The following is a 24939-nucleotide window of genomic DNA, read 5'->3' on the forward strand; positions in this document are numbered from 1 at the left end:
CAAAGAATTCAGAAGGAAATCACACACACACACACACACACGACTAACATGGTCCCAAGCCCCAAATCTATCCGCCTGAAAACTTCAAAATGGTAATGGCAATAATAATTATCGTATTATAGCTGCTGTCAGTCTAAGGTTCCAATATAGCACCAAGGGAGGCATAATCATTAACAAAGCAAACAGAAATAAATACCCCATGTCTAAACTGTAGAGGTATCCTTATAACTCCTCAATCCACATCTAATCAATACTCAATACTGGAGTGGAGATGGGGCGAAACGCTTTTAGTTGTAACTACGTGGTTACATTGTGGGTTTTTAAAAAATCACCCTAAGATATCCTTTGCCAAAGTTCACAGAATGGCATAAAACTGGAGGAAAGCAGGGGCACATAAAACAATTATCCAAACTTGAAAAAAACTCCTTTTCCTCTAGGAGTGTGAACTATAATAATGAATTCCTTTTGGAGCCCATATTCCCATCCTCGTCGCGCCAAGATGATTTTAGCAAATTAAACAGCAACCTTACCAAAAAGCTGCAACAACAAAAACAAAACTGCACAGCCTCTGCCTCTCCCTTCCTCCCTCCCTCTCCCTCTCTCAGAGCGCGCGCGGGAGCACACACAGATTCACACATGTTCAAAACCAGACCTCCGTGGTGGTCGAACTCAGAAAAGTTCTTAGCTGCTGCAGCGGCTCATTTAAGCTGCAGCGCGTTAGGGATGCAAGATAAAAGCTATTGAGAAAGGGACTACGGTAGAGCTAATGATGATGAAGGTAATCAAGATTTTAATGATGATTGCGCCTAGCTTCTCTGGCTGATGCACCCGGCCAAACGCGGATCGCCCTGTCACCTCTGCGCCGTTTGTGCCAAGGAGCCCGCGCAGAGCGATCCTAAGCACGTTTCCGCTCCAAAAAGTAAGTCCCAGTGCGAGTTGAACGGACTTGTTTATTTATGTCCGAGACGGCAGCCGTAGACATGCAAAATCCCAGACATGTCTGCTCAGAGGCATGCCCCGTTGAGTTCCACAGTCAGCTCATCTGACGGGAGTCTCTGGAGAAAAGCGTGGGGGAAAGAAGGCAGAAAGGGTAGACAGACAGACTCTCTCTAGGCAGACGGATGACAGAATAGGCACATCTGCACATTAAAAAGGCGTAAACGCGCATCTTACCCTGTGCTGTTTGATCTTCCATGAAGTGGCAGAAAAACAGCAGGAGAAAAACCATGCCCGGGAAGATTCTCTGATTTAACATCCTTAGTTATTTCCCTCCAGCGGAAAGAGAAGACGCAACCTCTCAAGTGGCAGGAGGAAGACGAGGGAAACGAAAGAGCACGCCAGACAGACAAGCCTGCTTATTGAATGAACGTCAGGCTCCGAATGCTGCCTCTCTTTAAATCTATGGGGTCTTAGCTCTGCGGTGGGCGGTCTCCTAATGTGTGTGTGTGCGCGCGCGAGAGAGAGTGAGTGAGTGTCTGTGTGTGTTCGGAGGGGGGGGGAGAGTGTTGGAGATTTTTAAAAGTTGAGTGCGAATCAGTGTGAAACCCTTTCCAATGATCCGACCCCCCCTTTTTTGGGGTGCGCGCGCGCGCGGGCACACACAGACACGCGCGCCCATCTAGTCTTTACGCTCCGCAAGCCAGGCACTCCACTCGCCACACTGGCGGTTAGACCGACCCTACCTACCCAAAGGGACTCGCCTCACCTTTCTTACTGTCTGCGGTAGCAGGAAGGAAGGAGCGTTCGTTGTTGTGGTTTGTGTGCGTGTGTCTAAAGCTAACAACCTCCGTTTCTAATAGCCTTAAAAGAAAAAAAGAAGAAGCAAGCTTATAAAGATTGAGGGAAGAAGAGCACCCCTCCGGCTCCAATAAGAAACCAGGGCGCAGGGAAAAGAAGGGGGGAGAGGGGCGCGTTTAGACAGGAGACGCTACTTCTTAGGGAGTCTGTTTCGAAAGCCTATTTCGCTGGTTTGCAGCGCCTGCTTTTCCCACCCTAGTTGCCCCTTCCCAACCCAACCTGGCCGGGTGGTGGTGGGGAAATATGCGAGTTGCAAAACAGCGATTGCGTTTGGAACGGAAGAGAATTGTGTGTGCAGAGATATATGCATGCAAGGAGGTGCAGCTGAGCTAGACGGCGACTGAGCAGTCACGAAGTTTCCACCCGAGAGAAAAAGGACGAAGCCTTGGCGTTGTCCTCGTTGTCTGTCTCTCCTGCGCCCCTCTCCATGGAAGTGTTTGGAGTGGGGGTGTTGCACAGTCTCCCCACCCCTCCCGCCGTCTCCCCACCACCAGCCCCGCGCCCCAGATGTTGTGGCTACTCATAAATCTCTAACCCTCACACCTCCAAACAGTAGTTAAGTGTCTGGCGCGCACATATTTCGCCCTCTCTGGGACTCGTCAAAAACAAATCAAAGTTTAATGCCCGGTTCAATACCCAAGTGTGAGTCTTTTCACTTGGGGGCGTCTGGAGTATTTGGAGTTGCAATGGAAGGTGGTGGCGGCGGTGGAGAGGAGGAAGGAGAAGGAGAAGGGACTGGCGATGGGGAGGCGACGTAGGCGGTCCCTTTTCCCGAAGAATAAAATAATAAGCCATCCTCCTCTACGACGGGGGAGGCGGAGAGACGGGACGGACGCGATTGCAACAGGCCTAATGAACTTTTGCAGCGTTGCTAGTCTATTAAGCGCTGTCTGGCATTCTTCTCGGCTTCTTTCAAGAAGAGTTGGCGGACTCATTTATAATAACATTTTTTGGCACCGCTGAATGAAACTGAGTAGGCGATATTTCCTTTTATACCAAACGATTACTTAACGGGAAAAAAATGGGGAGTGTTGATTCAAAAAGCCGCCTCTTTAAAAAACAGCAATAAAAAAACACACACCCAACACCCTTCTCCTCCAAGCCTCTTCCAGTGCCCGGCCCTTACCAACAGGGCAACAGACAGCAAAAAATGCAAACATTCTTGCTTACTGCCAGGTCACTGGGATTTGTACCGAAGTCCGGCCGATCCTTCTTCAGACTCCCCCCCTTTATCCCCCCCGTCTGCCCCTTCTCCCCCCTCCATCCCCAAGTCTCTCTCTCTCTCTCACTCTGCCCCCCCACCAACCCCCCTTCCTACAACTGCAAATAACTCAGTGATAACAGATTTTTTTCCACCAACTGCAGGAGATAGTGCTAATCTTTTAATAAAAGATCCCATTACAATGGGATCTGTCTGGACAGACTATAATAGATCTAGAAATACAGCCGTGCTAATATTAGAAGACAGTTGTTTGGGTGCCTCAGACTGGGCCACGGTCCCGCCTTTGAAAAATGGGCATGAATCACAATACCACGCCGAGGCATATTCCCCCCCTCCCCCTGTCACACCCATTCACAACCAGACTGGTAAATGACTGGCCTCTCCCTTGCAATTTATATACTGTATATATATTTGGGTGGTGGTGGTGGTGGGTGTATAGTCATTATGATCTTCATTGGCGAGCTCCGGGGCATTTTGATAATTTCAGAAGCTTCTTTGCATCCTCCGCCGCAGCCCCCCCCACTCCCCTTCTCACCCCGTTCCCCAAATCATTTCAGCCGCGCTCTCCCTTTCCCCCCTGTTCTTCCTCTCAATAGCACGCCTGATGCGGGGTTGATGAGCGCCCTCTTATGGCAGATGCCGTTATGCACGGACAGGATGGAATAAAACAAGCCAGGCTTCTGCAGGTACCGTCGTTAAAAATGCGGGATTCCTGTCGAAAACAGGTAGCGACAGAGTCTAGGATGGATCCCGGTGTTCCCGCACGATTTTGACAAAGCCGGATATTTTATTTATTTATTCTGGCTTCCCTTAAAAACACGCGCGGACGTAGCGGGTGGTGTTTTCCCAGACACTGACTCTTTTGAAACTTTGCTCGTTTCCTTATGAATCAGGCTTGTAAATGTTACCGCTGAAACGTCCTGCCTCTCCGATTTAGCCTTACGCCATCCCCCAAAGGAAGTCAACGTGGGGCCCTCCAAAGCTGAGGCTGGTGGGAATTGTAGTCTAGAACAGCTGGAGGGCTCCTGGTTGGCTATCTCTGCCTTATGTTCTAAGGAAATACAGTAATTAGCCATTGAGAAAGCCGGATAAGCTCGCTGGCTTTCCACCCTCTTCTCAAAGTCACAACGGACGAAGATGCAAAAGGGTCTCTTGTGACCTGAGGCTGATTACAGACCTCACCGCACCCCACCTTTTGTACCACATATTTGACTCAGAGCACAGCACACACAGCACCCCAATAATGTATTGCAAGATCTGGGCAAAATGAGCTGGTATTGTTATCCAGATGTTGTGGGTGCCATATTGACTTAAGGCCACTTCCAGCGAATTTGTGGCCAAGGAAATATTTGAACTAGGAAGTAGTCACACAGTTACTATACCAGTCAGTGTTTTTTTTTTTCTGGGGATACTCAACGGTAAAAGTTAAAGGACCCCTGGATGGTTAAGTCCAGTTAAAGGTGACTATGGGGTTGCAGCGCTCATCTTGCTTTCAGGCCAAGGGAGCCGGCATTTGTCCACAGACAGCTTTCCAGGTCATGTGGCCACCATGACTAAACCACTTCTGGCACAATGGGACACCATGATGGAAACCAGAGCTCATGGAAACGTCGCTTACCTTCCCATCTACGTGGACTGGCGTGCTTTCGAACTGCTAGGTTGGCAGGAGCTGGGACAGAACAAGAGGAGCTCACTCCATCGCGGGGATTCGAACCACTGACCTTCTGATAGACAAGCCCAAGAGGCTCAGTGGTTCAGACCACAGCGCCACCTGTGTCCCTACCACTACTCAACTGTACACTACTGTCTTTTTTCTAGAAGAAAAGCACCGTGTTTGAGCCTAACAGACCCTCATCTTGCACAACCCCGTAGATCTCTATCTATTACACCCTTTGCAAATATGGTGCCCTCCCATAAACCCCAGACAAAACAACATCTGGAAGGCAGCTGGTTCCCAAGATGAGAGGGTTTTGGATGGAAGTGATGGGAATACAGTTAACTTTCACTTGTGTACCTCCTGTTGGTGCTAAGTATGAAATGAAATGCATTTGTGGGCCCAGGATCTCAGCTTTCAATCCATGTTGGATACTGGATAGATAGATAGATAGAGAGAGAGAGAGATGATTCCTGAAAGCCATTGCAATTTGTGTGCAAACTTATATAAACTCAAAAGATAAAATTGCCATATTAAATGAAAAATTATGCAAACTAAAACTCTGCATCATCATGGCCCTGATTTAAATATCAGCTGTTGGAAATTTTGTGGTTTTGGGTGTCACCAGCTAATCTTGGTCTGCAAGGAGAAAAGTAATGCAATGAGAATACGAGACATAATCAGTGGCAAACATAGTCAGGGACAGAGCAGCAGAAAGAACTAGGCCAACAGGATGGAGTAACAAAAAAAATTAAAATTAAAATTTACCTGCCTTCATTCTTTACAGCATCCTGGCAATTCAAGAAAAGATTACTCCCTCTCCCCGATTCACACATGTAGCAAAGCACTTGGTTACATCAGGTCAAGGACTGAGCCAGTGTGTGGGATCAGTGTGGATAAAAAGGAGGGTCGTTTGCTCTGGAGAATGGTTCACGTTCTCCCACCTTGATCATGCTTCACCTTGGCTTCGTATTGATCCACTGGGCAAAATGTTTATCCCAATTCTAGAAAGTATTTGCTATTACTTGGGCAGCTTTAACAGCCCATATTCCTGGAAGCAAACCTCATAACAGGTCATAACTGTCCCATATGCGCCTCAGATGTGCATCATCGGCAGATCAATATGATTGCCCTGGTATGGAGACTTGAATCACACCTGTTTTCTGACATCGCATAGAGACAGCTGCAGTCTCCTTTATTGTTTTGGCTTCTTCAAATGCTAGACATTTGGTTTTGCTTGCACCTAAATGTCGGGGAGCAGCATTGTTGGACCTGAAATCTTCCTTTCATATATCAGCAGGCCTACATTTTTGACTGCTCTGCCTCCCTCCTCTTGCTTTGTTGACAACAAAATGTAACTTACAGTAAGGGCAACAATAATGCCCACTCTGTAAACGAATTGTCTCACGGGACACAAGAATGCTGCTATTCTCAAGCTTTGCGTTTTCTCATTAAAAAGCTAGCTTGTTTCAGAAGCCTATACATTTTAATATGTCTGGCTGCATTCTGAGGAAAATAACAATGAGGGGGGACCCGGCCCTGTCTCATGGGAAAATGGTTCTTTGAGGCAACTTGTGAGGAACCATATTCAGTATGTCTTTGTAAGGAATGTTATTTTTATTGTCATTTTAATCAGTTTTCATTTTAGTAAACACTGGGAATTTTCTCGAGCGCCTGTTCCAAGGCTTATCTTGCCCTCCAGAAGGATGACCTTCACCGTCAGATGGTTCCATTTTCCTTGATAATTGTTCTTGTTTCTCTGTTGTTACACTCAGGTACTTTGCTTCCCCAAAACATTTAACAGGTAGGAACAGTATGTGTGCATGAGGTACTATTTCTACCTGTTGAATGTTTTGGTGAAGCAAAGCACCCGAGCGTGTGGTAAATAGAAAATCTTTCCTACTAGAGATTAAACACAGTCTAGGCACAGGTTTGGAAAATGTTATGGCTTCTCTAGCATGAGAAGAGGGTTTTTTTTGGGGGGGGAGAGCGGGTAATACTGAGCTAACATTTTCAACATGAGAAGAGTTTTTTTTTGGGGGGGGGGAGCGGGTAATACTGAGCTAATATTTTCAACATGGTTAGTCCCATTTTATAAATGACAATGGAAACAAAGAAGATTTTATGCTCATATCCGAGATACTTCCCACAAGCAAACTCTTCTCAGTTTTGTGGGGATCTTTGGGAAATTGTCCTTTGAAGGGCGACCTCCTATGTTAGTGGATTCCTGGCCACAGGCTCAGTTTGAAGTGGTGGCTGGTGGCTCCGAGTCTCCCTTTAAAATTCCCCACTTTGGGGCAACGCTACAACAGGGGCATTCTGAGAAATTTAAAATGGCAGTTCACAGACCCAGAACACACTGTAGCCAGGACTGGCGGGGCAGGAGTATCATCTTGTAAGTACTTGGGAGTAGGAGAAAAATAGCAGCTAAGAATAGAAATCCACTATCTTTGGCCAATTGCTTTAGGTCAGGGGTAGGCAACCTAAGGCTCAGGGGCTGGATGCGGCCCAATCACCTTCTCAAATCGGCCCGCGGATGGTCCGGGAATCAGCGTGTTTTTACATGAGTAGAATGTGTCCTTTTATTTAAAATGCATCTCTGGGTTATTTGTGGGGCCTGCCTGGTGTTTTTACATGAGTAGAATGTGCCCTTTAATTTAAAATGCAACTCTGGGTTATTTGTGGGGCATAGGAATTTTTTCATCCCCCCCCCCCAAATAGTACGGCCCACCACATGGTCTGAGGGATGGTGGACCGGCCCACGGCTGAAAAAGTTTGCTGACCCCTGCTTTAGGTCTTTTTCTTAAATCAGCTACCTTAGATTGTTCCAGAAAAGATTGTTCCATTTTTAGGGTGTCACACTTCCCAGGCCACATGCCTTGCACTGGCCTTGCTTCATACCCCATATCCTCCAACATCCCACTGATCCAAATAGGGACACTCATAGAATCGTAGAGTTGGAAAGGGACCTGAGGGCCATCTAGTCCAACCCCCTGCAATGCAGGAATCTCAGCTAAAACATCTATGAAGCAACTCAGTTTTTTCTTTGGTCTCAGGGTCTCATGGGAGCTAGTTGACTCATGCCACAGTGCCGGACCAAAAAACGGGACATTCTGGGATCCAGTCAGAAGCCGTGATGGCTTCTGTAATTCCAGATGTCCCGCTCAAATCGGGTTGGTTGTGCAGTTTGACATCCTTGGTGAGAGGATGTTAATATGTCATTGAACTCTAATAATGACTCTTGCTTAGAGTATATATATAGAGAGAGGTATGTGCATGTGTGTATAGAAATTAGCCTACATTTATATCCATTGCTCTGCTCACCTTTGCCTTTGGCCCTGCCCACCACTGGCATGTGACCTCTGGAAGGTTGCCTAGAAGTGAACGTGGGAAAGTGAACTGAGAAAGGTTCCTCACTCCTCCTCCGTAGACACTCTGGCATTCTCAGCACATTCAGCTCACGTGCAGAGTTCCCAGGGCAGCACTATCTGCCAGCAGAAAGCTATGCTTTCCAGATGGTCAGGGTGGTCCATATTGTGCAAAGCTCCAAGTGTTATGGCTGCCATTTGGAGCATCCATACGAAAGCCAAGCACATGTTTAAAGCTCTACCTTTGAAATCAGTGGGACTTGAAGGTGCCTTCAGTGCATCAATAAATCAGAAATGGAAAAGAGTGATGGAAAGAACTTCCTTAATTTTAACACATAGTACTGTGTTTTTCTGTGTATAACACGCCCCTGTGTATAAGAAAACCCCTATTTTTTGGGACCCCAAATTAAGGAAATGCGGGGAGATTGCCCGGAGTTGTTGAGCTTTTTTTGGGGGGGGGGGGATTGCCTGCCTGACTGCCACTGCCAATCGCACAACTCGCCAAAGCCACCAATCGTCTTCCTACTCGCCGCCAGCCGCCACCAATCGCCAACCCAATTTCCGCAGCAGCCACCAATTGTCAACAGCTCTTGCCGCAGCTGCCAATCACCCACCCAATTGCCACAGCAGCAGCCAATCACCAGCAGACCTTGCCTCAGCTGCCAATCACCCGCCCAATTGCCGCAGACACCAACCACCCGCACAATCGCCACTGAGAATCTCCGGCTCGCGGTTGCCACCAATCGCCCATCTCCCCCTCTCCATTATCCATGTATAAGACGACCCCCAATTTTAAACATTTTTAATAATTAAAAAAACATCGTCTTATACACGGAAAAATATGGTACTTTAGTGACAAATATTTGCATTGGTTTTAGAACCAGTTCAAGTAGCCAAGTTCCGTTATCTTAATACTATTGAAACCCTATTGGAAATTTGTATGTGAGCTTGTCAAGTGCAAATTAGATCTATTTGGGAAGTTTACATTATTTATTTACTTTCATTAGTTGATCATCATCATTATTATTCATTCATCACTACTACTACTACTTCTTTTTTTTTTACAAAAAAACTCGAAGCAACCTACAAAGATTATGAAAGAAAAATGGTCATACACATAAACATAGACATGACCTTATTGTTGTTGTTTCCCCCCTGGCTTTTATGTATACAAATCCAGGCAGACCAGCACTCTCTCCTCCACTCTCAGGTGTTCATCAAGCAAACCACCATAAGAAACTTCACTGCACTGTCTCCATAAAAATCTGAATCATTTTGCAGTGGCTTTATTAGACCAGTTGTCTCTTTTGCGTATTTGGTTCATCACGAGCCAAGGGAAGGATAGGGAAGGGGTGTTGTGTCTGTGCTGGCTGTCTGTGACCTTAAATACAAGAAGCCTCTTGTGAAGCTTTAAGGACTGTGGTGACTGTGTGTGGTTAGACAAATGCTTTGTGTGGATATAGTTAAAAGGGCATGCGAGCAGGTGGCATTCCCAAACGCCTCCAAATAAATCTGCACATGCTGTATAAGGTCAAACTTACCCGTGCTTGGGGTTTATTGGTAGCTGAAATAGTAATAGCAGACCCTTGTGTCCCTACTTGAGGTCATAGATTTTGACACACATTGTTAACAGTCGGACAGTGGAGAAAACGTAAGGGCAGGTTGGAATCTCATAGGGCTGTTTTGTGCACTGTCGTCAAGGGAGGGCCCAGAAGCTACCAGAAAATGGGTGGGGAGGGGGGCAGGAAGGGAAGAGAAGAGAAGAAAGCAAAATAAAACATTAAAACCCCCCTGGAATATGACATTTATTTACGCAGATAGAACTTTTATTTTGCCATTTAGGCAAAAAACATCTCTCAGAGTAGCTTACCTGTTCCGTAATAGAACAGCTCCTGCCTTCAGGCTTACAGCCTAAAAGACAGGACACAGAAGGGAAAAGGGAAAGGGAGGGAGAAGGAAAAAGAGCAGGACTACAATTCCCACCATCCCTGACCACTGGTCCTGTTAGCTAGGGATCATGGGAGTTGTAGGCCAAAACATCTGGAGAGCTACAGTTTGTGGATGCCTGAAAACGAGAAAAAGCAACCTCAGTGCCACTTCTTAAAGATACAGTTCTAACAAAGGCCAGCTGTGATGCAAACAGTTCAGGTAGCCTGATGGAATGACAGTTGAGGGAGGGCAAATGGCGGCTCCTCCCTCAGTCAGGGTCCCTGCTTCTCTTCCTTTCCTCTGCTCTGCACCCTGATCTTAAGCTGCAAGTGAGAAAAGGTTCAGCTAGATGGGCCCACCATAAACACAACAAATGAAAACGGTGCCCATTTTTCATTTTTAAACATACAGGACCACAGTTGCAACCACATGGGACAGGCACCCCCAAACTGTGGCCCTCCAGATGTTTCGGCCTACAACTTCCATGATCCCTAGCTAACAGGACCAGTGGTCGGGGAAGATGGGAATTGTAGTCCAAAACATCTGGAGGGCCGAAGTTTGGGGGTGCCTGACATAGGACTTCTTCACCCATTAACGCTTTTCAGATATACATCTAAGCTGCTTGTATTGCACAACTCCCACCATTCCTGACTAGTAGATTGGCATCCAATAACATCTAGAAGACAGCACATTGGTTTCCCTTGGTGGAGGCAATGCAGAATGAGAGTAATATAAGACAGTTTCCTTTGAGGATCTCAGGCAAAAGGTTTTCCCAGTCTACTGGAGGTGCCAGGATTTATTTTTTTTGCGCATTCAAAGCCATGTGCTTCAACACTGAGCTGTGGCCATTCCCAATCATGCTTTGCAGTGTATTAATTTCCCTAACTTTTATGACTTAAGTCTGCACTTAATTAAAAAACAACAACCACAAACCCATTGAACCATAAAACATTTTAGTGTCAGCTGGTTTCGGTGGCTGGAAAGCAATCAATGCCAACATGCATTTGCAGACTATTTCTACGAATGCCACACCAAATCACGTGACATTTTATGCAGAAAACAAATGGAAAGCATGAAGTTGTAATGTGACACACACACACACACACACACACACACACACGCACACACATTCCATAAACAACAAAGCTAGAAAGTGGCTTGTGATTTACTTAATGTGTGAAAGCCTTTGCCTTTTCAAGTGCTTAGGATTGTAGATTAAGTAGTTTATGGAATACATCTTAATCTGTTTACATGGATATCTTAACACAGATCATTGAAGGTTCTGAACTGATGATTTACAACAGCAGTTGATGTAGCAGCCCTTTATATAGATTCTATCCAAACTGACTTTCATTTGTGTGTTCCACTGGAAAGAATGATGGGATTTACAGAAGGTAGGTAGAAAAGAAACAAGCTCTCTCTCTTTGAAGCAGGGATTGTAGAGCCATCCTATGCACATTTGAACAGAATTACTGTAAGTCTTACTGTGTGCCCTCTGGGTTTACTCACAGGTAGGGATGGGGGAGAAATTCAATTCAGTTTGTCTTTAAAGGTGAACCTACCCAATTCACATTTTTTGAAACAACACATAAACACACAACCATCCTTTGAAATACGCATCTCTCTGAATTTTGCAATACACTTCTCCAGCCAAATACAGTGGTACCTCTACTTACGAATTTAATGCGTTCCGAACGCACATTCGTAAGTCGAAAAAAATTGTAAGACGAATCCCATAGGAATGCATTGGGAGACAAAATTTGTAAAGTCAAAGCAACCCTAGCTAAAAATTTGTAAGTAGAAAAAATCCTATCTAAACCCCATCCAAGATGGCGGACGGAGCTCCATTCGTAAGTAGAGTTATTCGAAAGTAGAGGTACCACTGTAGCATGTAGAAAAATGCACATACTATACTAGGGCAGGCACCCCCAAACTGCGGCCCTCCAGATGTTTTGGCCTACAACTCCCTTGATCCCTAGCTAACAGGACCAGTGGTCAGGGATGATGGGGATAAAGGGTGCATGTATTTGTAATGCATTCGTCGGTGAAAATAACATACAAAAATCCATTATATTAGGAGAAATTGGTATTAGATAAAATTCTGTATATTAGGAGAATTCCACCCAGACATGCTGATGAACTTTCAGGAGGATTAAAAAAATATATCTTGCAAACTGATGTGGAAATGTGGAGAACTGAACTTGAGATGGGAAAAATGAGAAACTGAAGTTGACAGATTTGCTCATTGCAGCTGCTAGCAAAATGTGTATAGACCTGCAACCTAAGATTCTGGGGTCCAGGATAGGATGAACATCATTGTCAAAGGTTGCAAGAAGCGTGCACAGATTTCTGACCAAGAGAAGTGGTTAGCCCCATTTCTACCTGCTGGGTGTGGCGTTTCTTTCTCTCCACACAATAAAAATTTTGTCTGCAGAGAGAGAGAGAGAGAGAGAGAGGGAGAAGGAGAGGGAGAGGGAGAGGGAGGGAGGAGTAAGAAGATTTAAATGTAAACAAAGCCCAAAAGAGAACAACCCAAATAAGCAACAGGCTGGCACCTCCAGTGAACCTTAGCTCCTTCTCCCGGCTGGAACTTATTAAAGACATTCTAAGTCTCACCGATGGTTAATTCACACCCTAGCGTTCCTCTTACAAAAATCAGTCACCACCCAGGCCATCTCCAACATGCAGCCCATCATTTCTCACTCAGTTTCTAAAAGCAATTTCCATTTCCTGCAATCCTGCATAGTGTTTGCATTTTTCTTATCCTCCAAAACTCATTCTGAGAAGCCGACCAACACTCAGTAAGCCTCATTAAAAAACGAGAAGCAAAACCAACATATGGAAAACCACCTACCTACCTACCTACCTACCTACCTACCTTTATCTCAGGCCCTCCATGACCTCCCCCAGGTCTTGTGTTTATCAGCTGTTTATCAGCTCCATCTGGTACGCAGGCTGAGACCCTACCTGCCTGCAGCCTGTCTCACCAGAGTGGTGCATGCTCTAGTTATCTTCCGCTTGGGCTACTGCAATGCGCTCTACGTGGGGCTACCTTTGAAGGTGACCCGGAAACTACAACTAATCCAGAATGCGGCAGCTAGACTGGTGACTGGGAGCGGTGGCTGAGACCACATAACACCGGTCTTGAAAGAACTACATTGGCTCCCAGTATGTTTCCGAGCACAGTTCAAAGTGTTGGTGCTGACCTTTAAAGCCCTAAATGGCCTCGGTCCAGTATACCTGAAGGAGTGTCTGCACCCCCATCGTTCTGCCCGGACACTGAGGTCCAGTACCGAGGGCCTTCTGGCGGTTCCCTCGATGCGAGAAGCCAAGTTGCAGGGAAACAGGCAGAGGGTCTTCTCGGTGGCGGCGGCCGCCCTGTGGAACGCCCTCCCATCAGATGTCAAAGAGAAAAACAGCTACCAGATTTTTTGAAGACACCTGAAGGCAGCCCTGTTTATGGAGGCTTTTAATGTTTATTAGATTATTTTATTTCATTTTTCTGCTGGAAGCCGGCCAGAGTGGCTGGGGAAACCCAGCCAGATGGGCGGGGTATAAATAATAAATTATTATTATTATTATTATTATTATTATTATTATGTCTGGCTAGAATGTGTCCTTGACCTATGACAATATCTTTTGCTTGTCTGGATGGGCAGATGTACTTGCAGAGTATGGACAAATAGTCACATCTGTTGCTCCACCCCTAGCATGTGGCCCTTGGAAGGTGCCCATTCAGGAAGGTGGCCTTTAGGTTACAAAAGGTTCCCCCACCCTAATCGTCAAGTGAGGTAAGTGGCAACTCCTTTTGAAGACTTCAGGGGAAAAAGATATTCTCCGGTTGCATGGTTTTCCAGAAAGCTTTTGTTTCACCCATCCCTCCAAAAACCAGAAAAGACAAACATAAAATTTCCCGCACAGCTCTAGTTCATGTACTTGTTAGTTGAGGCACCCCCAAACTTCGGCCCTTCAGATGTTTTGGACTACAATTCCCATCTTCCCCAACCACTGGTCCTGTTAGCTAGGGATCATGGGAGTTGTAGGCCAAAACATCTGGAGGGCCGCAGTTTGGGGATGCACGTGTTAGTTCATTGGTAGCATTTACACTCAACTACACAGAAATAGCTCCAAGTCTCTATTTCCCCCCCCCGCCTCCTCCTGTTTCTTCTTTTCATCCTTGCTCTTTATACCTGAAGTCCCCTCCACTTGTGTACGTAATGCTAGGCTTTGCCACTTGTAGTTAATAGGGATGATTCACATAGCCTATAAAGACCGATGGCCACATTCCCTTCTAGGGGCCATATTCTAGTGGTGGCTGGCCAGAGGCAAAAGTAAGCATAGCATTAAATGTAGACTTCACCTTTGCGCAGTAGGCTAGTTTCTTCACTCTGTCTCCCATCTAGGCAAGCAAGAAGCATCATCAGAGTTCAATGACACTTTCAAGCTAGAGAAAAGCACTCAAGGAGGTGCCAAGCAGGGACAATGAGGGGTGTGGCTTAGGTGTGTGTGGTCTTGGGAGAGTTCTGAGGGCCATACAGAGAGACCTGGAAGGCCACATTTGTCCTGTAGGCCTTGAGTTCTTCATGCTTGCTATACACAGCGACTGCAATGAAAGCTGGCTGAACCTAAGCTTTCAATGAAATGGAGACGTGTTTTTTCTTTTTGTTTTTGCATATGAGAACTGATATTTACTGACACAGTAAAGTGGAAAAGTCATGGCCAGGATGAAAACTCAACCCCAAATGAGTCTACAGTAAAACTCTCATTCTAACATACTTTCAGGTTTGTCAGAACGGGCCCTCAGTTACTGCATTTTGTGCCACATAAGGAAGACAGTGGAGTAGACCGAATGGTATAATCATTATAAGGATGATTAACAAATGAAGCGGAAGGAAGGAGGATGGGTGCTTGTGTGGGTTTTTTTTTTTTTTTTAATGGATGCGTGTCCATGCATGCAAGAGAGAAAGAGAGACAAAGAGAAGAAATGGAAGGGAGAATACCACAGGTATAATAATAATTATTGTCATTGTTATTTATTAATTTATATACCACTTATATGCCAAAATGGCCAGTATGTGGTCCAAACGCTCCCCCCAGAGGAATACAACTCTTGGCCCTGAAACACTTGCCCACTTCTGATACGATGGATCCTTACCATTTTCTTTTCTTACATTAGGACGCAGAGGAAATTCGGCTCCATTAGATACGGCTACGAAGGAGAACTGAGTTTCAAAAGTTTGCCGCGTGGATGCACTGCCCTCCGTTTTCCTATATTTCCACCCTTGCCTGGTGAGATGGAATGCTAAATCCTGACTTTCTCTTCTCCCCTTTTTTGGACCTCTGCCTCGAGCCTAGGCAGTCATGCTTTCTGTGGTGACTGCTAAGGATGACTTTCTTATGACCCTGTCTAAGCTGATGCTCTTGCGTTCTTGAATGTAAATAATCTAATAGACTTTAGCCAACAATTCCCAAAGGAGATGCAGCTGTAGTGCTGCTGTTACTTGTGGAATAACAACCAAACCAAAGCTATTCAGGCTCGAGGCTGCAGTGTATTCATCATACGATACACACAGGGAAACACAATATTGTAGCAAAACATCAACTAAACAGATACTTGAGGCATAGGTTATGCCCACAGAAATGTAGGGTGCATATTTCTCCAAATACCATTAACACACATAAGATTTGTTCTTCCAACATTTCCAGTGGGAGCTGATTTATGCCCCCCAAATACTTTTTCTTTTCTTTTACTGGAATTAAAAATGATCTGAGCTGCAGTGCCCTTGGGCTGCTCTAAGTGCAACCAGTTAGGCTGCTTAAATCTCGTGGACTGGAATTGCATTTTTAGGCAGTCTTAGCCGCATGCCAAACCGTACGCCTTCGATAGCAAATAATCAAGCAATGAAATTATATGCCGACAAATGCACCTGAGCATCACTCCACCACCCCCCGCCCCAGTTCTCCCCCGGGCTTTCAACCATGAAAAGGAGCAATTGTACAGCATCCCATATCGAGAAGCCCTGATTTGGCTTCCAGGCAGCACAGGCTTGTAAGAAATGAGAAAACTGAAGGGCTTTCTGAACTTTTATAGAGGATCAGGAGTAAGCTGTGTGGCACAGGTGTTTCTGTAATTATGATACACTGGAAAAATTCATGGTGATCCACAGCACTCATGCTGAGGCCACAGCTGTTCCAACACATACTTCTCTGTATATGATGCTGTGCTTTAGAGTTAGCACACTTGGTTCTGGGTCATGTTAAAACAAACAGGTTTTCCCCACCCCAAAAATAGGTTTCAGTACTGCTACCGGATGGTGGGTTTGGGTTGTGTGTGGTTTTTTTTTTAAAATCACTGTTCCTTTCAGTGCAATGCTAGTATTGGACAGTATCCCTTGCGTTCTGCTGGTCTCCACCCATCATTAAAAGGCTTAGAGGCTATCAGACACCTTCCTAAACTTTTCTGCGCCGCAACAGATCACATTGTTTCTGTTGCCCAAAGGATGGTATTCAGCAGGAAAGGTGATGAAAGTACTTCTTCACACAGGGCATAGCTAAGCTCTGGAACTCACAACCACAAGGTGTAGCAGGCTTTAAAAGTGGATTTAGCAAATCCATGGGGGATAAAGCTATCAGTGGCTATGTGATCTCCGGTATTGGAGGCAGTGAATATTCGTCGCTGGGACCACAAGAACCCTATTGTGCTTATGGGCTTCCCACAGGAATGCTAGACTTATATGAGTCTTTGGTCTAATATTGAATATACAAATTCAATAACGCTGGCAGTCGCTCTCCCGGGTCTCAGACAAAGGTTTTCCTTTTCGCCAGCTACTTGATCCTTTAAAAAGAGAAAAAGAAACCTGGAGTTGCCAGAGTTGCACCTGGAACCTCCTGCATGTCTGCGCTTCACCGTTGAACGGTGGCTGGCAGAAGCCACTCCCCAACCTTGGTGGGCTGTGTGGGCTGCTTTGACATTCTGCCCAGACACTAAGGTCCAGCGCCGAGGGCCTTCTGGCGGTTCCCTCGCTGTGAGAAGCCACGTAACAGGGAACCAGGCAGAGGGCCTTCTCGGTAGTGGCACCTGCCCTGTGGAATGCCCTCCCACCAGATGTCAAAGAGAAAAAACAACTACCAGACTTTTAGAAGACATCTGAAGGCAGCTCTGTTTAGGGAAGCTTTTAATGCTTGACACACTATTGTATTTTAATATTTTGTTGGAAGCCACCCAGAGTGGCTGGGGAAACTAGCCAGATGGGTGGGGTATTAATAATAATAATAATAATAATAATAATAATAATAATAATAATAATAATTTGAGAGACCCTGGCATGGATGCAAATCCGCAGCAGACCTTGCAGATGCCGAACAGCATACAGCTGGTTTTGGCACACGCTGTCTGAGTGAAGGATGCAGAGCCTTGCCTCTGCCCTTAATTCCACCCCACATTGAGAAGATGGGCTTAGCCTGTATTATATTAATCCTAGGGTGCATTGTGCATCTGCTAGGCAGCACTTGTGCTGCAATTGGGGATAAATCCAAACAGTAGCTGGTTGGTTGGCTTTATTCCTATCTGACTTCTTAGAGTAGAAAAGGAGGAAAGTTAGCAATAGTACAAGTATGGTTGACAAAGGGCTAGATAATCCACAGAGGAGAGGTGTCTCAAAGGCTATTTAGTTAAGATTATCAAGGGACTGCAATCTCATGCTTAGTCTGTAATTGCCCTGTTTCTATTACGCTTCCCAGGAAACCTCCAGTATCAATTACTCTTAATGACAGGGGTCTTCACCGATTCTGAGAGAAAGAAAATCTCAAATAAATTATTCTTGTCTTGCTTGTGGATATGTACTTTTACATTCTGCTAACTCATCATCATGATGATGATGATGATGATGATAAAATGCATTGATGGATGACAACAACAACAACAACAACAACAACCCAGTCCAAGAGAAACACTTTTAATGAGATTCCACCTAAACATTAGGAAGAACTTCCTGACAGTGAGAGCTGTTCGGCAGTGGAATTTGCTACCAAGGAGTGTGGTGGAGTCTCCTTCTTTGGAGGTCTTTAAGCAGAGGCTTGACAGGCATATGTCAAGAATGCTTTGATGGCGTTTCCTGCTTGGCAGGGGGTTGGACTGGATGGCCCTTGTGGTCTCTTCCAACTCTATGATTCTATGAGATAAACTGAAGCATGGGTTTAATTCTCTTGCAGAAGTCAGTGAAACTTAAAAAGTGCTAAATTTTGGTAGGAAGATACAGTACTTTAAAAACAGTATCCCTCAAAGTTGAATTCCAAAAGCACAACTTGGAAATTCTGGGAAACTGATGTTTTGCTGAATTTAGAATTTGTGTGGAATTACATTTCTACCCTTTGGGGCACAGCTGGTTAGACTCTAATATGACCCGTAGTGAATATTGTGTGTTTTTAGAGAGACAACTAGTGAGAGCTGCCAATCAATCATTTTATTCGTGTGCTGCCTTTCCAAAGCTAAGACCATGCTCGAGGTGGCTTACAACATATTAAAAAATTACACAAAACTGCAAACATAACAAAAGTAGTCATAAACGATAAACAAAACATCAAATAGTATACAACTAAATCAAACAATTTCCACATAAATCATAAGATCTAAAATTAAGATATAAAAAAAATGACATCAACAGTGACAACAACCCTCCCCAACAACCCCCAGCCCAGTTGTATGTAAGGAGTATGGCCAACTGAACTTCATTTTCACTTTGTGGCAAATTGGACTAGCATAGGAGAGAACTGTGGTCTTGCCTCTGCCATGATTCATCAGACACTGGAGCACAGGTGAATATGGCTCCCACTCTCACATCCTTCTCTAGAAGGATGTCCCACATAGATTGCATTGCAGTAGACAAGCCTCTTTGAGGCTACAAAGATAAGAGCGATAATTAAGCCACAGAAAGTGCTGCAAAATTGAAAAACCTATCCAGAACTGCTGAAAAAGCACCACGAGGAATATATTAATACCATTATTAGGTAGGCAGAAACAATCGTCCAATGCATATTTAATATTTCATAGAATCATAGAGTTGGAAGAGACCACAAGGGCCATCCAGTCCAACCCCCTGACAAGCAGGAAACACCATCAAAGCATTCTTGACATATGCCTGTCAAGCCTCTGCTTAAAGACCTCCAAAGAAGGAGACTCCACCACACTCCTTGGTAGCAAATTCCACTGCCGAACAGCTCTTACTGCCAGGAAGTTCTTCCTAACGTTTAGGTGGAATCTTCTTTCTTGTAGTTTGAATCCATTGCTCCGTGTCCACCTCTCTGGGGCAGCATAAAACAACCTTTCTCCCTCCTCTTATAAAAAGCTTTATAAAACTCATGCTACTAATAATTTGTCTGGGAGGGTCAGACTGTCAGTTAACCACATTCCTTAGCGAAAAATGAAGGCAGGGGAGAAGAAAGAGAGAGGGACGTACAATTTTGTAACTTGCTTTACCCAGTACGGATATTCTACTCTTGTGGCCTGGCAATGTGTTATTTTGTACTCCTGAATCTTTAATAGGCAGCTGTGCCAAAAAGAAAAGGTCCATTTTTATTTTATGCCCTTATGGCACATCTGTTCAATTAACAGCATCACGTAGTTTCATTGCAGCTGGATTTGGGAGGCTGCTGATGAAACCAAATTCAAATTCAAATCTCTCTCACTCTATTTTCCCCTTTTCCTTTCACATCCTGTGTCCCTGCAACAGCCTCATAAACCTGTTGGCTGAACAACAGTTTAAAATCTATTTTAGAACCCTGAATTCCACATTCCAATAATTTGTTTTCTCAAAGCACCCTGGATTTTAAACAACATGAATGCCGGATCCTACTTGGTACATGGGCATCAGGCGTTTGCAGTGATTGCTGTGGCAACAAAAACTTGCAGCTGGGGATGAGCATCTGATCATGTAAACCATTGGTACTGCATAGTATGGATGGAGATAAACTTCCTCACCAGTTGAAATGTACTCGGAGTCGAGAGTGAATTTCATGCTCTTTATTCAGCTCATAGTCATCAAGGAGAAGAGGAGAAGAAGAATGGCTCTTTTCCCAAAACCATCTGCTTATATACATTATTTACACAATAGGTCTTGTGTGATTGGCTACTTCAGGGCTACACCTGTGGGCCAATTATATTGTGGATTGACTTCTGCCTGCAGCCTGATTGGCTGCTCCTACAGGCCAATCAGGTAGCAGATTCACTTCTGCCAGCCGCCTGATTGGATGCTCCAGCAGGCCAATCAGGTTGCGGATTCACTTCCACCTGGAGTTGGATTGGGTAGCTCCCGCTGATTCTGAATCCTATTGTTATAGGATTCAGCTCAGTACATAACACCAGTCTTATGCAGTGCTTTTCTTTTCTTTGGTCTTTTCTTTGGGCTGTGTATCTGCATGTCACTTCATTACTTAATAGTCCTCAGTGCTACTCAACCTTTCTGTGGTTAATTTTTGTAGTGTGCTTTCTGCTACTGAATTTATTATTTCTTTTAAGTTTATGGTGTGTTTATTTTGTATTGATCTTTTAATCGGTTTTTTCGAATATTCATTGGTGTGCTTTAATACGTTGTTCACCCTGTGATCGTATGGTGAAGGGTGTAAAGGTAAAGGTAAAGGGACCCCTGACCATTAGGTCCAGTCGTGACCGACTCTGGGGTTGCGCGCTCATCTCACATTATTGGCCGAGGGAGCCGGCGTATAGCTTCCAGGTCATGTGGCCAGCATGACAAAGCCGCTTCTGGCAAACCAGAGCAGCACATGGAAACGCCGTTTACCTTCCCGCTGTAGCGGTTCCTGTTTATCTACTTGCATTTTTGACGTGCTTTCGAACTGCTAGGTTGGCAGGAGCTGGGACCGAGCAACGGGAGCTCACCCCGTCATGGGATTCGAACCGCCGACCTTCTGATCAGCAAACCCTAGGCTCAGTGGTTTAACCACAGCACCACCTGGGTCCCATGGTGAAGGGTGTAGAATGACCTAAATAAATAGGTAAATTAAATGAGTAAATCTCTCCCTCTTCCTATTCAACAATGGTTTTCATGAAGGCAATCTTCCTCTCCCCTCTGCTTGTTACCTTTTAACTCAAAGTAAATTATAGTAGTATTCTGGCCTCATTTTACTAGCAAGTTCACTCTGGGCTGCCTAATTCCCCATAACAGTTCCTAGAGATGGTATGTGTGTGTGTGTGCATGCGCACACACACACACACACACAAATTTTTAATTTGGAATCAGTAGCGGGGGGAAACAAAGAAGAAATAATGAGAAATACCAGGGCAGGAAACTGTAACAAGAATAGAAGCAGAACAGGCGGCGGCGGCAAACTACCAGACGTTTACTGCATTATTCTGTAGCAAAATAAGGTTTTTTAAAAAATTACACAAAACATTTGCTTTCACATTTTTAATTAGATTTTCTGGAAATGGAAAAATAATTTGCTTTAATGGAATTACTATCAGCCTGTGACCCAAAACCTCTTTCAATATTTAACTGTATTAATATAAACCAGTCATTTTGAGTTAAGTAAAATAATATGTTCAAAGTGGGAAATAATCCAGACAATCTACCAAGCTCGCTTTCTTTTTACAAGCCTCAAATAGCTTCCATTCTACTAATGGGCTTAATTCCGTTTTCAGAGTATACATAGGAAATGTTCGCGGCATTTAGATGTCTTTATCCAAAACACGTATTACTCAGATTCTCTCTCTCTCTGTGTGTGTATCAGATAAACCGCAACGCCAGTATTTTAAAACCCTAATAGTATTGGCAGTCCTTGAAAAATCTAAAAAGAGTTGGGAGGTTTGTCATAAGCTTATGTGTCAGGGAGGCATGAGCTTAAGAGAGTCAACAATGCTTTTATGATACATGGTTCCTCATTTCCCCCCCAGCCTCCTGAAAACACATGGGTTAGGCAATACAAATGCACAAGCCTTTATTGGTGCGCCAAGTTATGTGTAACTAGGTTCAGAAGTTGAGGAGGCTGGAAGGCAGTGGATGTTGAGAGAGATTAATGCTTTATTGATCTGTTGTACCAAAGATGGGAAACATGGAGCCTTCCAAAAGCTGCTAGAGGAGAGTTCCACCATCCCTGATCATTGTCTATGCTGGCTGGGGCTGGTGGGAGTTTAAGTCCAACAACAACTGGAGGGTCACAACTTCTATATCCCTGGGGTACACATTGTATTCTGTATTGGAGATATTGCTCCATTGAGATCCACCTTTATTTCTTGCAGTTATACCTTGGGTTAGCTAGCTGATTTGTTCCCCCCCCTGAGTTATTCTTTTTTACTTGGTCTATTTCCCCCCCCCCCCTTGCATCAACTGTACTTTTTAAATACCGGTAAAACCCATGCAGCACCCATCACAATGTTTTCTGAAAAAAATCTAAAATTAACTTCAGATGTTTGCAACTCACTCAGTGGAGAGTGGCCTGAATTTGTTCAGCGATACAGACGCAGAGAGGAATCTTAGAGCTATAGGATCATAGAGTTGGAAGGGACCCCAAGGGTCATCTAGTACAAACCCCTGCAATGCATGCATCCTGCCCACAGCCATCCCTGGGTGGGCTTGAACCACTAACCTTCTGGCTAACAGCAAGACACACTGACCCATTGTGCCATGAGGTGGTGGAATCCCAGAGACAGTCTGCTGTTTCCCTGTGGTGGTGAGAAGGCCATTGTGGCAATTTTTTCAGGGGTTGTGAACATGCAACTGAAGAAATAATATTTGGACTGGGGAATATGCCTTGTCACAGTACTTGTGGGTTTTGTGTTTCTTTAGCAAATTGTGTGTGCTGTATCCATTTGGCCTGTGTCTCTTCCTCCCGGTGTGTACTGTCACCAGATGCCCAAACAAAGCAGACAAAATGAACCACCACTATAGAGAAGTCTGACAGCCAGCCATGTGAATCAATTAGGTGCAAGAAGCAAGACTCAGAACCGGCCCAATGCAATGCGAAAGGTCCCAAGTTCAACTCCCTGCATCTCCAGGTAGAGTTGAGAAAGAACCTGTCTGACACTCTGGAGAACTATTGCCAGCCAGTGTAGACAAATGGGTCAATGGATGTCAGGGACTGGACTGAGGAGGAATGGTGGGCTGTGCCCCCCCCCTGCACCTTCCAGAGAAGATGAGGACAGTATAGATTTAGAACAGTGGTTTGCAGAAGGTCATAGTTCAGAGGCTGCAGAGGTGAGAAGCTGGGAAATATTGGAGGAGCAGCAGGAAAAAGAAGCACCAGGGGAGAGACAGCTGACAGACTCAGTGCCTCTTGACAGCATTCCTGACCCTCCCTCTCCCAGAACCAGGCGTGCCTTGAGAGTAGTAGAACAGAAAGCTCATAGGCAAAAAGCACAGATCAGCTGGCACAGGGGTGACGTAGAATAGGAGGAACTGAGGGGGTGGGGCCTTACTTGGGAGCAATGCCATTATCTAAGCTTTGCAGATGGTAGCAGGCAGTGAAGGAGCTGTAATTTGGGACAATTGATTTTTAGGTGGGTATGCTCTTTATTCCAGATCCTGGATTTACTAGCCCCATTTGTCCCACCAAACGGTGCCCATGATTGTATTCTTTATTCCCATATAAGTGAATGGCTGCCATTCATACCTATGGAGAACATCAAAGTTCTGCAGGGGAACAATGGCACAAAGTTGGTGGCCTGGCTTCCAACAAGAACACTGCCTGCAGGCCCCACTATATATGAATATTCTCTCCAAAATACACTACCTCCCATAATAATGGACATTTTGCTAGTGAATTACAGTTGCAAGTAGAATTCTAATTCCATGCAGAAGGTATTATTATGAATAATCTCCTAATTGTGTGTGCACCTGCAAATTACAGCCACAGTTTGGCACTGTATCAGGTACACTTAAGCCCCATGAAATCAATGAGCTTAAGGCACAACTAACTTTGCAGGATTCTGACTTGTGAGCAAAACGTCAAGAGTGTGGCTTTCCCTTTTATACTTTGGAATGGCACCGGCATTTTTAGGATTCTTGCTGAATTCCTATTGGAAGTTTGAGTTGCTGCACCTGCTCGATAAATGCAGGTGTGATTAGGCAACCATCCATGCAGTTACCTGGTTTCATAACTGTGTTTCATTTTGCAGGTTCCAAAAGCGACCTGATTATTTTAGTTTGCTCACAGTTTCACTTAACCTTGTGACTCCTGCTCGAGAGCTGTCTGTGACATCATGTGGGGAAAATGCCATTTTAAAGTTCAAACCCTCAAATCATTGATGCTGCCCTGTTTGGTTGCAGATTCTCTAAGTAGCATTGGCCACCATTAGTACAGTTGGGTTGTTTTGTATGGGATTTCTCAGCCACCCCAACAATGCTAATTTGGATTATAAATAAATAAATAAATAAATAAATAAATAAATAATAAATAAATGCAAACAAACAATAATCAACTATTTATTTAATAAAAGATCTAGGTCAGTGTTTCCCAAACTTCGGTCTCCAGTTGTTTTTGGACTACAATTCCCATATCTCTTACCACTTGTCCTGCTTGTGAGGAGGGATGATGGGAATTGTAGTCTAACAAGAGTTGGAGACCCACGTTTGGGAAACCCCTGGTCTAGGGGATTCTCAGTCCAGGTTTCTGCACTGGTGAGGGAGAGGACCTATATCATTTCCTATGCTCACTTCATCTCTATCTGCCCATCCTGTTCTCCCTCCACTCATAACACCAATGATGGTAATGAAATGTTGACGATGGAAAAAAGAAGAAAGGTGGGAGAAGCAGTTAAATTTTACAAGTGTGAGAGTAGAGCAAAACTCTTCTCATGTTCATACAGTGACTGAAGAATGCGGACCTGCCACTGATCCTGCTGTTAGCATCAGGCATGCGTTGGCGCTCGGAGATGTCTTGACGGAGGACATCTAAGTGTGAAGAGCTGTTGTGTGTAGGCTTCCATACAACTGGGACCCCCATAAGTCAACAGCAGCCAA

General features: G+C 44.8%; 1 protein-coding gene and 1 long non-coding RNA gene across 3 annotated transcripts in view; one reads left to right on the top strand and one right to left on the bottom strand.

The window, feature by feature from the left end:
* FST (follistatin) overlaps positions 1–1368 on the bottom strand; it is a 20254-nt gene extending 18886 nt beyond the window's left edge. For both annotated transcript variants that reach the window (XM_035100573.3, XM_035100574.3), the window contains exon 1: positions 1174–1368. In XM_035100573.3, the coding sequence (XP_034956464.1) occupies positions 1174–1255 (82 nt within the window). In that variant the 5' untranslated portion in view covers positions 1256–1368. The remainder of the gene's footprint in view (positions 1–1173) is intronic.
* On the top strand, positions 784–24939 carry LOC132592807 (uncharacterized). The gene is made up of 3 exons (XR_009558331.2): positions 784–919; positions 15147–15259; positions 24786–24939. It is a non-coding gene; the product is annotated as an uncharacterized LOC132592807 (long non-coding RNA).

The sequence above is a fragment of the Zootoca vivipara genome, chromosome 10, assembly GCF_965207765.1.
Source record: "Zootoca vivipara chromosome 10, rZooViv2.hap1.1, whole genome shotgun sequence".
NCBI lineage: Eukaryota > Metazoa > Chordata > Lepidosauria > Squamata > Lacertidae > Zootoca > Zootoca vivipara.